The sequence below is a fragment of the Ranitomeya imitator genome, chromosome 1 (assembly GCF_032444005.1).
Source record: "Ranitomeya imitator isolate aRanImi1 chromosome 1, aRanImi1.pri, whole genome shotgun sequence".
Classification (NCBI taxonomy): Eukaryota; Metazoa; Chordata; class Amphibia; order Anura; family Dendrobatidae; genus Ranitomeya; species Ranitomeya imitator.
Window position 1 is genome coordinate 431,736,324 of NC_091282.1, and position 15,690 is coordinate 431,752,013.

The following is a 15,690-nucleotide window of genomic DNA, read 5'->3' on the forward strand; positions in this document are numbered from 1 at the left end:
AATTGACTATTGTCATACATACGGTAGAACATGCTTTACATGAAATTTCACTGGTTTGACAGAAAAACCAAAATTGGCCTGCTACATGTGTACTAATTTGGTTGTTCAAAAATTGACTATTGACATATATATTGTAGAACTTGGTTTCTGTGAAATTTTGTTGTTTTGAAATAAAAAAACAAAATTGACCTGCTACAGGTATACAAATTTGGTTGCTCAAAAATTGTCTATTGTCATATACACTGGGAACGGAATTTTTTTCACATGTATACTCTGCACCCTATTTTGACTGGAATAAAACAGAAATGCAGTAATTTTTGCAAATTTAATAAAAAAGAAAAACTTGAAAATCACATGGTCATAAATATTTAGAACCTTTGATCAGACACTCATATTTAAGTCACATGCTGTCCATTTCCTTGCGTTCTTCCTTGAGAGAGATGGTTCTACTCCTTGATTGGAGCCCAGTTGTATTTAATTAAACTGGGTTTTTTTTTTAGCTGCAGGGACAGGATGACTGGTTGTCATTGATGGAATCATGAATGCGGCCACGTTCAGAGATATTCTGGATGAAAACCTCTTTGAGAGTGCTCTGGACCTCAGACTTGGCCAAAGGTTCACCTTCCAACAATACAATGACCCTAAGTACATAGCTAAAATAACAAAAGAGTGGCTTCAGAACAACTCTGTGACCATTTTGACTGGTCCAGCCAGAGCCCTAACGTAAACCCAATTGAGCATCTCTGGAGAGACCTGAAAATGGCTGTCCACCAATGTTCACCATCCAACCTGATGGAACTGGAGAGGAAGAATGGCAGAGGATCCTCAAATCCAGGTGTGAAAAACTTGTTGCATCTTTAACAAAAAGACTCATGGCTGTACTAGCTCGAAAGGGTGCTTCTACTCAATACTAAGCAAAGGGTCTGAATACTTATGACCATGTAATATTTCAGTTCTTAATAAATTTGCAAAAATTACTATATTTCTGTTTTTTTTCAGTCAAGATGGGGTGCAGGGTGTACATTAATGAGAAAAAAATGAACTTTTTTGAATTGACAAATGGCTGCAATGAAACAGAGTGAAAAATGTAAAGGGGTATGAATACTTTCCGCACTCACTGCATACTATAGAACTTGATTTGTGTGAAGTTTCACTGATTTGAGATAAAAACAGTTGGCCTGCTATAGGTGTACAAGTTTGGTTGTTCAATAATTGACTATTGTCATATATACTGAAAACTCAAATAGGAATACCCATTAACAAAACATAATGCAATAGGGCACATATCAGAATAACTCACATAAATCAAACGGCAAGAGAGTATATTTAGCCCATAAAATTACTTTTAATTAATAGTATTTAAAAATAGAAAATTACAAATAGAATCAACACAGAAGCTAAAGCAGATGCTGCTGTCCTCAAGGCAGAGACATTATCCACTTATAAACATAATGGAAACACTCACAAGTTTAAGTACTAATTCAGCTGATGTTGCTTAACCATATAAATCTATCATCCTAGGATACACTTTTCCCACTATATTCAGTAGGTAGGCAACACATTAGTCAAAACGTTTAAGAATAAAACTTACATGAAATGACCAGTACAGTGTGTGTTGTCTCCACAGCCCCAACGCACGTTTTGATGTTATCTTCATCAGGAGGCGTGTGGCACTTTAATTGGTTAGGCAATTTCAGCTGAATTAGTGCTTAAACTTGCTGGCCTTCCCTACCCTCTCCTGCTCTTCCTCATCCTCGATTTCCGATGTGCTATCTCAGAGCACTCTGTCCACACATCAGCTTGAAGCTGGAAGCTCTGCAGCGCTGCCTCAGCAAAGCGGCAATAGGCTCTACTGAAGCTGATTTGTCTAGGAGACAAAATGGACACTGCAGCAGAGTTATTGAAAGGAATAACAGACCAGAAAGATCTGTGGCCCTTGCCGCTGAACCTACAACCACGTGTGATAATGGCCATAACCTGGTAGCGGCTGTGATGCTTGACAAGCTCACACAAGTACGATGGTTGGCCCACATACTCAACTTGGTAGTTCAGCGGGTTCTGAAACTATAACCAGATTTGCCAGAGCTTCTAGTCAAGGCATGCCACGTCAGCACCCATTTCCACTAGTCAGCTACAGCTGCCACCGCTCTGGCAGTACTGCAGCAGTGCATGAAAGTGCCAGCTCACCGACATCACCATGCATTGGAACTGCACATGCTGGCAAGGCTTTGTGAGCAGAAGAGGCCAGTTGTGGAATACCAGCTCCAACCTGCCCATCGGTATACTGGTCAGCCTCCACACATAACAACTGAAGAGTGGGAATGGATGTCTGACTTTTGTGCAGTTCTCTAAAACTTAGAGGACTCCACAAAGATGGAGGGCGGTGATGACGCCATCATCAGCAACGATCCCCCTCCTGTGCCTATTTAAACAGTCCCTACTGACAATTAAACATGAAGCTTTGCATGCGGACCAGGTAGCTCAACAGAGGCTAGTACCCACACAAGCTTCATCCTGTTTCTCCTACATGGATGCGCTGAGGAGGAAGAGATGGAGGAGATGGAGAGTAGTCATCATGTTATAGAAAGGGAAGTGTTGGCTCTAGGAACCTTGGCGCATATGGCAGACTTTACATACCGCTCTCGTTCCCATAACCCACATGTTTCATTCATCAAGAAAGAGTACTGGTTGTTTACCCTGCTAAACCCAGTTGACAAGAAGAACCTTGCATCTCTCCTTCCTGAGGCAGAGAGGTCTACTAAAATAGTGCTATACCAGAAGGCCATTGTGCAAAATATGTTGAAAAAATTCCATCAGACAACGCTAGCTGCAGGGAGCAAGCTTCCTTGCCCCACCAAGGAAGAGAGGCAAGGGAAAATTTCCCACTGCGCTCCCGCTGACATCAGTTAGGTGAAGTGAGTTCATTGACTGTGAACTCCCAGGCCCTGTCTCAGGGCACTGCAAGCAAAAGAACTTTCTCACATTCGCGATGACCTCAGATCGGTAATAGGAGTTGACAGGGAGTCACTGAGCACAAGCTGCTCAGTGTTTCTGCTGGATGACAGGCTGTGTGGTTTTATAAAGCAACCATGCAGCCTGCCATCTAGATACAGCAGAGCTAGCCCTGTCAAGGGACAAATGGATTAGCAGCATCTCTGTGGAAAGGTGAGAAATATTGTTGTTTTTTATTTTTACTCTTTTGCAGATGAAGACGAAAAGGGCATCAGTGGAATGGGCAAAGTCATAAGTATGGTTTAATTAAGATTTATTACAGGAGTCTGTGCAATTCTTTCAATTCAAGGACTTTATACTGGGTGTCTGTGTTTTCATATAATGTGACTATGGGGTTAGTCATGGGGGCGTCTTATTTATGTCTCTCCATTAATAACCTCGGGGCTTGATGTCACCTGACAATACAAAGGTGACATCAATCCCAAATATCACCCCACTTGCCACCACTACAGGGCAAGTGGGAAGAGTGAGGCTAAGTGCTAGAAATGGGCATCTAGATGCACTTTTTCTGGGGTGCCTGAGAGCTGATGTTTTTGGCCTGGGGGGAGGCAGTATGCATGGCATCTTCCTTATGCTCTTAATATCAGCCCCTGCTGTCTGCATAGCCTTTGCTGGTTAATAATTATAGTGGGACCCTACGTCATTTTTTTTAGGGTCTCCCATTTTAATAGCCAGTAAAGGCCTAGTATACAGTTGTAAGCTGATATTAACAGCCTGGGAAGCTCCATGGGTGTTACCCCTTCCCAGGCTATAAACATCTGCCCCCAGCAGTCGGCTTTTCCTCTGCTGGTTGCGAAAATTGTGCAGGAGCCCACGCCATTTTTTTCAGAAAAATCATCTTTTATTAATTAAATACATGTACAGTAAGCTGTATACACACTGTACTACTTGTATTTGGCAGGGATGATGTGTTGCCGGTAAATAACAGGGGACTCAGGGTTGCAGTTTTTACCTGGTTTATTGGTGGCAGCAGGCTACAGTCCAGGGTACCAGCAACAGGTACATTAGGTATCCAGGCAGCCCGGAAAAAAAGTGAAATCCCCTTGGCAAGTCAGGTTGGGAGCCTTCCACTTTGCCTCGCTATAAGTCCCTTGCTGCCTGAAGTGTCATAACAAGGTCCTGGCTCTTTCCCCTGTCCTGGGACAGGTACCTGTATGGTAGGCAGCTTGAGCCGTTCCTTCTGGTGTCTCTGCACGGTGACTTCAGGCTCCAGAATTCTGCTGTACCACAGGCTTAATTGGGGCAATATATGTGTAGTTCTGTGCCCTCCGGTTCTGCTATGGGGTTTGCAGCTCCCCACAGCCTCGGGCTCCTGGTACCCAGTCTCCCGCAGGAGGCCCACTCGCAGCCTCCCTTAGCCCTAAATCTCTCCTCTGCTCCTTTCCTGTCTCTACTCGACGACTGCTCGCTCTGGTCTCTCTGGACCAACGCCTTGCAGCCATCACACAGGCCTTCCGCACACCGAGTACAGCCTTCACTTCCTTCATTAACGTCCCCGGCACCTGCGCTGTAAGTTCCCATCATGTGATGGGAGTCGAAGGGCAGCGCAAACTGCACATGCCCGAAAAAAAACTTACAGCGCAGGCACCGAGGACGTTAATGAAGGAAGTGGAGGAGGCGCACGGAGGGCCCGAGTGATGGCTGGGAGGTGTTTGTGTCCGGGGGGAAAAGACATGCCCCCCGGACAAACTACAGGTATGAGGGGAAAATTGTAAAAACGAATAGTTCAGCGTTGGCAGGGACCCCAACAAAAAGAGCCACCTTGACAGAATGCAGCATTAGTGCTGCACAAGATGGCTCTTTTAGTTAAAAACGCCTGGGGGGGGGGGGGGTGACAGATTCCCTTTAAATTATTTCTTTTTTTAAATCCTTTTAAATTTAACCTTAAACACAAGGCTTTTAAGTTCTCTTCAATTTTGAATGTTTTTGTCAGTCCTTAAAGTGGAGTAAAAGTGTGACACCATTGTATCAGCAGCAATCTTAGAGTCAGAGATGCTTCCAGGGGTCTTCCCCATGCTGTTCCCCTTCCATTCAGCACTTTTCCCATCCATTTCAATATTTTCACTGCCCCCCAGACCTTCTTCTAGGGTCTGGCACAAAAAAGGTTCAAATTTCCCATTTACTCCCATTATACTCGTTACTGGAAATGAGCATCCGAGCATTAGGAATTACTTGATTCGAGTAACGAGCATCCAAGCATTTTAGTGCTCGCCCAGCCCTGACGGTAATGTGTACTTAGGCTTACTTAGGCTACGTTCACATTTGCGTTGTGCGATGTTGCGTCGGAGACGCAACGCACAACGCAAACAAAAACGCAACAAAACGCACGCTAAAACGCAGCGTTTTGCAACGCATGCGTCCTTTTTTGCCGAATTTTGGAGGCAAAAGAAATGCAACTTGCTGCGTCCTCTGCGCCCTACGCTTGCGGCAGAAAAAAACGCATGCGTCGCAAAACACAGCACAACGCATGTCCATGCGCCCCCCATGTTAAATGTAGGGGCGCATGACGCATGCGTCGCCGCGGTTGCGCCCGACGCAACGCAAATGTGAACGTAGCCTTAATTCCATCAGTGGTTTCTGTTTGCTTGGAGAATAGGACATTGAATGGATTCATCTTTTACTTTTGAAATACTGACCTTGTATCAACAGTCTTAGGGTGCTTTTACACACCCGTTCAGTGGCTCCGTTAGGAGAGGTTTGGATGTAAGCCCCGATGGAGCCACTGAACGGGTGACTAAATGCTGTGTGAAAGCACCCTTAGAAGATAGCATACAGTTGTTTATCAGTTACTAAGCTCATCTCCATAAATACACGTGTGAATACTGTTTATTTCATTTGCTGTGACATAGTCATACATGGTTTTATGTTATGTTTGTGATTACGCATGGGAACCTTGATTACTGCTTAGCTGAATGATATCTGGCATACTGGTGAACTTGTTTAATATCTCTCCTTGCTCTTCGTCCTCTAGAATTATATTCCTACGGTCATCTTTTAATCTCAAATATTACAGATGAGCCCACCGATTCGAGCCAAATTGAATGTTTGTTGAATTGTGGAAAATTCACCTGTTCCAGAGAATATGAGCAATTTAAGATTTATTTCCTCACAAATAACCAAAATAACACCTGCTGCCATTTTACACAATGTAGAAGATTGCATTAGCTTGATAAGGCTTCCCCATAAAACCTTGCCATTATCACATTACATAATATACCTTAGTCAATCAGAAGGGTCTAGCCATACCCTGGATGAAAGCTGAGACAGAAAATGCAACAGGTATGAGAGGATGTCTGTCAGCAATAGAGATATGATGGAGGATGCGATTTAGAGATACAGTTAGGTCCATATATATTTGGACAGAGACAACATTTTTATAATTTGGTTATAGACATTACCGCAATGAATTTTAATCAAAACAATTTAGATGCAGTTGAAGTTCAGACTTTCAGCTTTCATTTGAGGGTATCCACATTAAAATTGTAAGAAGAGTTTAGGAGTTTCAGCTCCTTAACATGTGCCACCCTGTTTTTAAATGGACCAAAAGTAATTGGACAGATTTAATAATTTTAAATAAAATGTTCAGTTTTAGTACTTGGTTGAAAACCCTTTGTTGGCAATGACTGCCTGAAGTCTTGAACTCATGGAAATCACCAGACGCTGTGTTTCCTCCTTTTTGATGCTCTGCCAGGCCTTCACTGTGGTGGTTTTCAGTTGCTGTTTGTTTGTGGCCTTTCTGTCTGAAGTATAGTCTTTAGCAAGTGAAATGCATGCTCAATTGGGTTGAGATCAGGTGACTGACTTGGCCATTCAAGAATATTCCACTTCTTTGCTTTAATAAACTCCTGGGTTGCTTTGGCTTTATGTTTTGGGTCATTGTCCACTAGTGTCAATACACACTAGTGACCCAGTGCCACTGGCAGCCATGCATGCCCAAGCCATCACACTGCCTCCGCCGTGTTTTACAGATGATGTGGTATGCTTTGGATCATGAGCTGTACCACGCCTTCGCCATACTTTTTTCTTTCCATCATTCTGGTAGAGGTTGATCTTGGTTTCATCTGTCCAAAGAATGTTCTTCAGAACTGTGCTGGCTTTTTAAGATGTTTTTTAGCAAAGTCCAGTCTAGCCTTTTTATTCTTGATGCTTATGAGTGGCCTGCACCGTGCAGTGAACCCTCTGTATTTACTTTCATGCAGTCTTCTCTTTATGGTAGATTTGGATATTGATACGCCGACCTCCTGGAGAGTGTTGTTCACTTGGTTGGCTGTTGTGAAGGGGTTTCTCTTCACCATGGAGATTATTCTGCGATCATCCACCAAAACTGTGCCGCTAATTATAGACCTGTCTCTAATCTTCCCTTCATCTCTAAACTCCTCGAACGCCTGGTCCACTCCCGTCTTACCCGCTATCTCTCAGATAACTCTCTTCTCGACCCTCTTCAATCTGGTTTCCGCTCTTTACACTCTACTGAAACTGCCCTCACTAAAGTCTCTAATGACCTACTAACAGCTAAATCTAATGGTCACTACTCCATGCTAATTCTCTTGGATCTCTCTGCAGCATTTGATACTGTGGATCATCAGCTCCTCCTCACTATGCTCCGCTCCATCGGCCTCAAGGACACCGTTCTCTCCTGGTTCTCCTCCTATCTCTCTGACCGATCCTTCACTGTATGTTTCGCTGGTTCCTCCTCCTCTCACCTTCCCCTTACTGTTGGGGTTCCTCAAGGATCAGTCCTAGGCCCCCTCCTCTTCTCTTTGTATACTGCCCCTATTGGACAAACAATCAGTAGATTTGGCTTCCAGTACCATCTCTATGCTGACGACACCCAACTATACACTTCTTCTCCTGATCTCACGCCTGCCTTATTAGAAAACACCAGTGATTGTCTTACCGCTGTCTCTAGCATCATGTCCTCCCTCTATCTGAAACTAAACCTGTCAAAAACTGAACTCCTCGTGTTTTCTCCCTCTACTAACCTACCTTTGCCTGACATTGCCATCTCCGTTTGCGGTTCCACCATTACTCCAAAGCAACATGCCCGCTGCCTTGGGGTCATCCTTGATTCTGACCTTTCATTCACCCCCCACATCCGATCACTGGCTCGCTCTTCTTACCTGCATCTCAAAAACATTTCTAGAATTCGCCCTTTTCTTACTTTCGACTCTGCAAAAACTCTTACTGTTTCACTTATTCATTCTCGTCTGGACTATTGTAACTCTCTACTAATCGGCCTCCCTCTTACCAAACTCTCCCCGCTCCAATCTGTCCTGAATGCTGCTGCCAGGATCATATTCCTCACCAACCGTTACACCGATGCCTCTACCTTGTGCCAGTCATTACACTGGTTACCCATCCACTCAAGAATCCAGTACAAAACTACTACCCTCATCCACAAAGCACTCCATGGCTCAGCACCACCCTACATCTCCTCTCTGGTCTCAGTCTACCACCCTACCCGTGCCCTCCGCTCCGCTGATGACCTCAGGTTAGCATCCTCAATAATCAGAACCTCCCACTCCCGTCTCCAAGACTTTACACGTGCTGCGCCGATTCTTTGGAATGCACTACCTAGGATAATACGATTAATCCCCAATCCCCACAGTTTTAAGCGTGCCCTAAAAACTCATTTGTTCAGACTGGCCTACCGCCTCAATGCATTAACCTAACGATCCCTGTGTGGCCTATATTAAAAAAAAAAAAAAAAAATTAATTAACTGGTTCATGCAGCTTTACATGAACACCCAAGCCTTACACTATGGCTGGTCCGAATAACTATAGCAATTGTTACCATCCACCTCTCGTGTCTCCCCTTTTCCTCATAGTTTGTAAGCTTACGAGCAGGGCCCTCACTCCTCTTGATATCTGTTTTGAACTGTATTTCTGTTATGCTGTAATGTCTATTGTATGTACAAGTCCCCTCTATAATTTGTAAAGCGCTGCGGAATATGTTGGCGCTATATAAATAAAAATTATTATTATTATTATTATTATATCCACCACTGTTGTCTTCTGTGGGCGCCCAGGTCTTTTTCAATTGATGAGTTCACCAGTGCTTTCTTTCTTTCTCAGGATGTACCAAACTGTAGATTTTGCCACTCCTAATATTGTAGCAATTTCTTGGATGGGTTTTTTCTGTTTTCGCAGCTTATGGATGGCTTGTTTCACCTGCATGGAGAGCTCCTTTGACAGCATGTTTACTTCACAGCAAAACGTTCCAAATGCAAGCACCACACCTCAAATCAACTCCAGGCCTTTTATCTGCTTAATTGAGAATGACATAACGAAGGGATTGCCCACACCTGTCCATGAATTAGCCTTGGAGTCAATTGTCCAAATACTTTTGGTCAAAACAGGGTGGCACATGTTAAGGAGCTGAAACTCCTAAACCCTCTATCCAATTTTAATGTGGATACCCTCAAATGAAAGCTGAAAGTATGAACTTCAACCGCATCTGAATTGTTTTGTTTAAAATTCATTGTGGTAATGTCTATAACCAAAATTAGAAAAATGTTGTCTCCGTCCAAATATATATGGACCTAACTGTATAATTGAATCAGTTTTGCTGATTGAATAGTCCAGGCTCAAATAGACTTAGGGCTACCATTCTCCTGATGGAGATAAAGCAACATCAGTTTGTGATTTAAGAAAAGTAAGCTGGCCAACAATGTGAGCAAAGCTCAAGATGTCCTCTTATGTCTCCTCTCTCTCATCTATCTAGTAGCAAAGCTGCATTTTCAAATCTTACCTGGTCAGTGCAATCATCATACTCAACTACCACTTGTGATACTCCAACTACTTTTCCTTCACTGTCGCACCGTTAGATACTCATCACTGATCGTATGATGACACAATTCCTACCTCATCAAGTTGTTGATGGTGCAGTTGCCATTGTACCACTTTATGGACTCCACTACCTAATTATTAACAGGTTTGCCGTTGGTAGAAATCAATGACTTTTATTTTAGAACTCATTCAAAAATTATCTGTAATTTTGGATCTGCCCCAGGTTTGCTGCTTAGTAAATGAAGAAGCAATGACTTTTTAGCAAGCTGTCATAAAATATCCCTTTTTTGGAAGCTGTTTTAGGTTCATTTATTCTGAACAGGAAAGGTTTACCATCAATGGTAGAGTATAGCTATAAAATTCTTTGGACCAGAAGGAGATGTGTGTGGCTGGCTATTGTCAGTGGCAGTAGCAGCGACTGCACAGTATAGGATATGATGGGACTGACATGGAGATGTCCAGCTGTGTAGGGCCATCACAGGCAGCCTTGACAGCACCAGAACTTTACAGCTATAGAAGACATTGGATGGGTAGGATGTGTGTGGCTATCTATATGAAGGGGCAGTGGCTGCATCAGATTCCGCACCATATAGAATATGAAGGGATAGTTATGGGGATGTTCAGATGTATAGTGCCAGTAGTACAGCAAAAATCTAACATGATGGACAGAAGCCTGGTTGGGCAGTGGATTTTGACAGTGGTGGCAGTAGAACAGTGTAGAAAAGTCTATATACTTGATTCATATTGAGAAATGTAAAGTTTTCCTCACTTATGGAAGGCAAGCTTGTCCTTTTGGTAATGACAAAATTACTTGCCACATTTAATACCTTCTCTGACAGTACACTGGAGGCTGGACAAGACAGTATGACTATGGCAAACTGGAATATTTTTTACCACTGTTCCACAGTCCCAATCCTCTAGCTCAGAAGTCCATGGGGTCAAGGCTCAAGTATATGATGGAGAGAGTACATAGCCAAGTACCACTGAAACTGCCAGGCGAGACAGTGAATGACTTTTTGCAGCAAGAGATAAAACATTTGGTCCATCATGACATATACGTATAACTTTGTAATGATGTAGGAGGGTAAGTAGCTGTAATAAGACTGTAAAGCTGCAGAAGTGGGGCTCCGTCAGAGACATGCAGGACATATTGCTCTACTATGACGTTGTGGAATAAGCAGCTGTATGGACATCTTGCAGTTGCAAGAGCAAAGAAACGGCTGTCATAGACCTTCACGCTCAACCACATAGGGGCACACTACTCTTCAATTCTATTTTAGAACATCATGGCAGAGTAAGCATGCTTCCTACAGAGGTGGTTATTTACTAACTCCGTCTTCCCCTAATTGCTGTATACATAGCACTCAAGTGTCTTCCCCCAGTCCCATGTGATAGCCGAGTCCCAGCAGTGAGCAGGAACAGTTAAGTGACATAATTTTAATACTATATAATAATTATCCCATAGATATCTCTTTTCTCGCCCTGCCCCTATAAAACATGTGTCCCATACATAGAAATTATTTCTACAGAAAGGGGAACACAATTAAAAAAGTATTTTAGTGGTGCATTGTGGTCTTAAAAAATATTTTGAAGAACTTGAAAACATACACTTTTTTTATATTTCTCCCTCATATCAGCAAATAAAAAAATTTAAAATTACAACAATTGCATATAGAGAAAACAGTGCATTTGAACAAGCCAGCAGTGATTAGGAAAACTAATGTGTAGGCTTTGAGCCAGTGATTTTGCAGGACTGATAAAAGCAACTAAGGATCTGAAAGGGATGGGAATGGAAGTGAGCAACTAACTGGTGTAGAGAAATCAGTGGGCTGACAGGGATCTCATGAGTTAACTCCTCAGCCTGGAATGACCCACACTTGAATAGGCCTTTGGTGGTCGATCTCCTTGGCAATAAACTGTACACTATATAAGACTAAAACTCTCACAACATATAGAAAATGCAAGTAAATTGCAAACATGATTATTTTCATGCTAACTAAAGTAACATGAGTATAACTCTTTGAGGAATTAACAATTACTGGGGATCTTTCTTCAACCCACACAAACTGTATAAATGGCCATTGTGTACATTATTACAGGGAAATTGTGGCCCTCACTTGCTTGTTGCTGTGGAAGAGAAAGTATAACTTCTGACTAAAAAATATATGGTCATGGTCACAATGTACTGCAGGTTGATGGATTTACTCAATGAATTGGATTTTGTAAATATGAAGCAGTAGACTGCAATGAATATAGGGCACATGATGCTGCACATTTTACAAGGGGAGATATTTTTCAGGGACTACACTTAATATATTTGTTGGGGCACATGTGGCTGGCTCTGTATTTGGGAGGGTTGTAGTTCTCATTGTATATGGGGCATGATGTTATTGATACTATATATGAGGTGCTGTAGCTTTCTTTACATTCTACAGCTCTGGCAAAAATTAAGAGACCACTGCACAGATTTATAAAAATCAGCTTCTCTACATGTCTGACAGCCATTCCATTCCAGTGTCATTTTCGAAGGAAAGTATAAAAAACACTGCTGTGGTGTTCACAATCCTCTTGAAATGGGACAAGCTGGATGGCAAAACAAGTGCTAGTAATATCCCAAAAGTAATAGGAATGGAAAAATAACTTTTAACCATGCCAAAGGAGTTGAAAAGAAAAGTCTTGAGTGAGGAAAAGAAGGACTTAGTTCTGGCTTTACTAGCAGAATGACACATTGAGCATCATTTTGCCTCCATCCTTAAAATTTCTAAGAAGGCAGTCCATTACAACAAGGTCAAGCAGCAGACATTGGAGACAACAAAGCTACAGACCGGCAGAAGGCGAAAACGACTCTCCACTGACTGGGATGACCGTCATCTTATTCGAATGTCTCTCAGCAACCGCAGGATGACATCAAGTGACTTACAAAAGGAATCACAAATGGCAGCTGGGGTGAAGTGCACGGTAAGAACAGTTCGTAACAAGAGGCAGGACTGAAGCCATGTAAAGCTAGGAAAAAGCCTTTCATCATTGAGAAGCAAAGGAAAGCCAGGCTGAAGTTTGCCAAAGACCATAAGGATTGGAGCATAGAGGATTGGAGTAAGGTAATCTTCTCTGATGAGTCTAGTTTTCTGCATTGCCCAACCCCTGGTCGTCTAATGGCTAGAGGGAGACCTGGAGAGGTGTACAAGCCTCAGTGTCTTGCACCCATTGTGAAATTTGGTGGAGGATCGGTGATGATCTGGGGATGCTTCAGCAAGGCTGGAATTGGGCAGGTTGTTCTTTGCGAAGGACGTATGAATCAAGCCGCATACAAGGTTATCCTGGAAAAACAGTTGATTCCTTCTGCTCAGGCAACTCTGAGGTCTGGTTTTTACCAGCAGGAGAATGCGCCATGCCACACAGCTAGGTCAATCAAGGTGTGAATGAAGGACCACCACATCAAATCCCTGTCATGGCCAGCCCAATCTCCAGACCTGAACACCATTGAAAACCTCTGGAATGTAATTGAGAGGATGATGTATAGTCACAACAAGCCATCAAACAAAGAACTGCTTACATGTTTGTACCTGGAGTGGCATAAGGTCACCCAAAAGCAGTGTGAAAGACTGGTGGAAAGCATGTCAAGACTCATGAAAGCTGTGATTAAAAATCATGGTTATTTCACAAAATATTGATTTCTGAAATCTTCCTGAGTTAAAATAATACTATTGTTGTTTCTAAATGATTATGAACTTGTTTTTTTTTGCATTATTTGAGGTTTGCAAGCAATGCATTTTTTTGATATTTTGACCATTTCTCATTTTCAGGAAATAAATACAAAATGTATTGCTTGGAACTTGGAGACATGTTGGCAGTAGTTTATAGAATAAAATAATAATTTACATATTGCTAAAAAATATACCTATAAAGAGAAAAATCAGACAAACTGACACTTTTGCGGTGGTCTCTTAGTTTTTGCCAAAGCTGTATATCTAGCTCTCGCAAAATTTTGGTACAAAGTGAGGCTGTGCTAAAATGTTGCGACTTTTGGCGTTCTCATGCCATTTTTGCCAGCTCCAACAAAGTGGGAGTGTGACAACCCTGTATGTCAAATGGGCATCGATGTTTCTTATGCCATGAATCTTACTCCAGCCTGTACCTAATGTAAGATTTGTGGTGAGGTGCAGGCGCAGGCCACTCGTAAGACACTCCTGATTCATTAAGAGCCGTGCACGTCTGAATGAATCAGGAACCTCTACTCCAGCAGGAAAGCCAGTCTAGATGAATCTGGTAGACACACATGCTTCAGATGCGAACAGAGCAACCTGCAATACATCATTGAGTCGACATAGGCCCCAATGTTCTCGACAGCATAGGCCCTGTTTACACAGGATGATGTGCTGTCAAAACTGACGATCTTTTAGGCAAATCAAAAAGTACTCTGCCCTTTCGCCTGAGTTGTGACTGTTCCCATAAATCTGTTTTTTACGATAATGGATAGTGATGGCACATGCCAGAGAAGCTGCACATGATATATGAACAATGTGGGGACCCGATATGGTTTGAGATGCCCCATATTGGGTTGGGTCGACCATAACAAACACCTTTGAATGTTTACACTATATTATACATATGTTGATAATAACAGTTCTATTATTCCATCTAGTGTTTGGGTTGACAGTAGTGATTAGCGAACGTGCTCGGATAAGGTGTTATCCGAGTATTGTGGGAGCTCGGATATTATGTCTGAGTCCCCCGGCTGCATGATTCGTGGCTATTAGACAGACGCAACACGTGTAGGGATTGCCTAACAAACAGCCAATCCCCACATGTGTTACGGCTGTCTAATAGCAGCCAGCGGACTCAGACATAATATCCGAGCTCCCACAATACTCGAATAACACCCGGGCATGCTCAGATAACACCTTATCTTAGCACGATCGCTCATCACTAGTTGACAGCGGTCTTCATGTTTTTTTATGACTGCAGTCTTCACTACCGGCTAATCAGACTATTTGTCTTTGGGAAGTAGTACTTCCCGATTATATAGGCTATCTTTGCCTTCTATTACATTTTGTTTGAGGATCTGAAATATTTATGATAAGTTCATAATTATTCAAGGGGCAAATACTTTCATGGCATTGTATGTCTTCAGCTATATTAATATTTATTCTATTTGCTGTTTTGGCTACACGCTAATCCTGGACGGATTTATTCTCTTGTTCCTTCTTCTAATGTGTTTTCTTTGCACCCTGTACATCTCGCTCTGTACAAAAGGTCGGATGCGATTAGCTGTAATTAGTAAAGGAGGCCATTGTGTTTCAGGGAGTTTGGGCAGCTGGCGGTGGAGTTATTGGACCAGTCATACAAGCAGGACGAGCAGCTGGCGATGAAACTGCTGACCTACGAGCTAAAGAATTGGAGCAACGCCACGTGCCTGCAGCTTGCGGTGGCAGCCAAGCATCGGGACTTCATTGCACACACATGCAGCCAAATGCTTCTCACAGACATGTGGATGGGCAGACTCCGGATGCGGAAGAATTCTGGTCTTAAGGTTAGATTCCTTATGTCAGGGGTGTCAAACTGCATTCCTCGAGGGCTGCAAACTGGTCATGTTTTCAGGATTTCCTTGCACTGCACAGGTGATAATTTAATCACCTACACAAATAATGAGTTGGTGATTAAATTATCACCTGTGCAGTACAAGGAAATCCTGAAAACATGACCTGTTTGCAGCCCTCGAGGAATGCAGTTTGACACCCCTGCCTTATGTAACTTTAAAAACATTCATTTACTTGACAGCTCTCTTTAGGACATGGAAAGGTAGAAAACCAAACATCTGTACATGTATTCCCCATAAGGAAACAATTCTAGATTTGTCTTAGTACTTGGTATTTGGTAGTCTCTATGTGT

The 15,690-nt window shown here is 42.6% G+C and overlaps 1 protein-coding gene across 1 annotated transcript in view; it reads left to right on the forward strand.

Annotated features, from left to right (window-relative positions):
• TRPM3 (transient receptor potential cation channel subfamily M member 3) overlaps positions 1-15,690 on the forward strand; it is a 783,591-nt gene that overhangs the window by 570,511 nt on the left and 197,390 nt on the right. Inside the window, exon 16 of the mRNA XM_069763506.1 lies at positions 15,103-15,331. Within this exon, the coding sequence (XP_069619607.1) occupies positions 15,103-15,331 (229 nt within the window). The remainder of the gene's footprint in view (positions 1-15,102; positions 15,332-15,690) is intronic.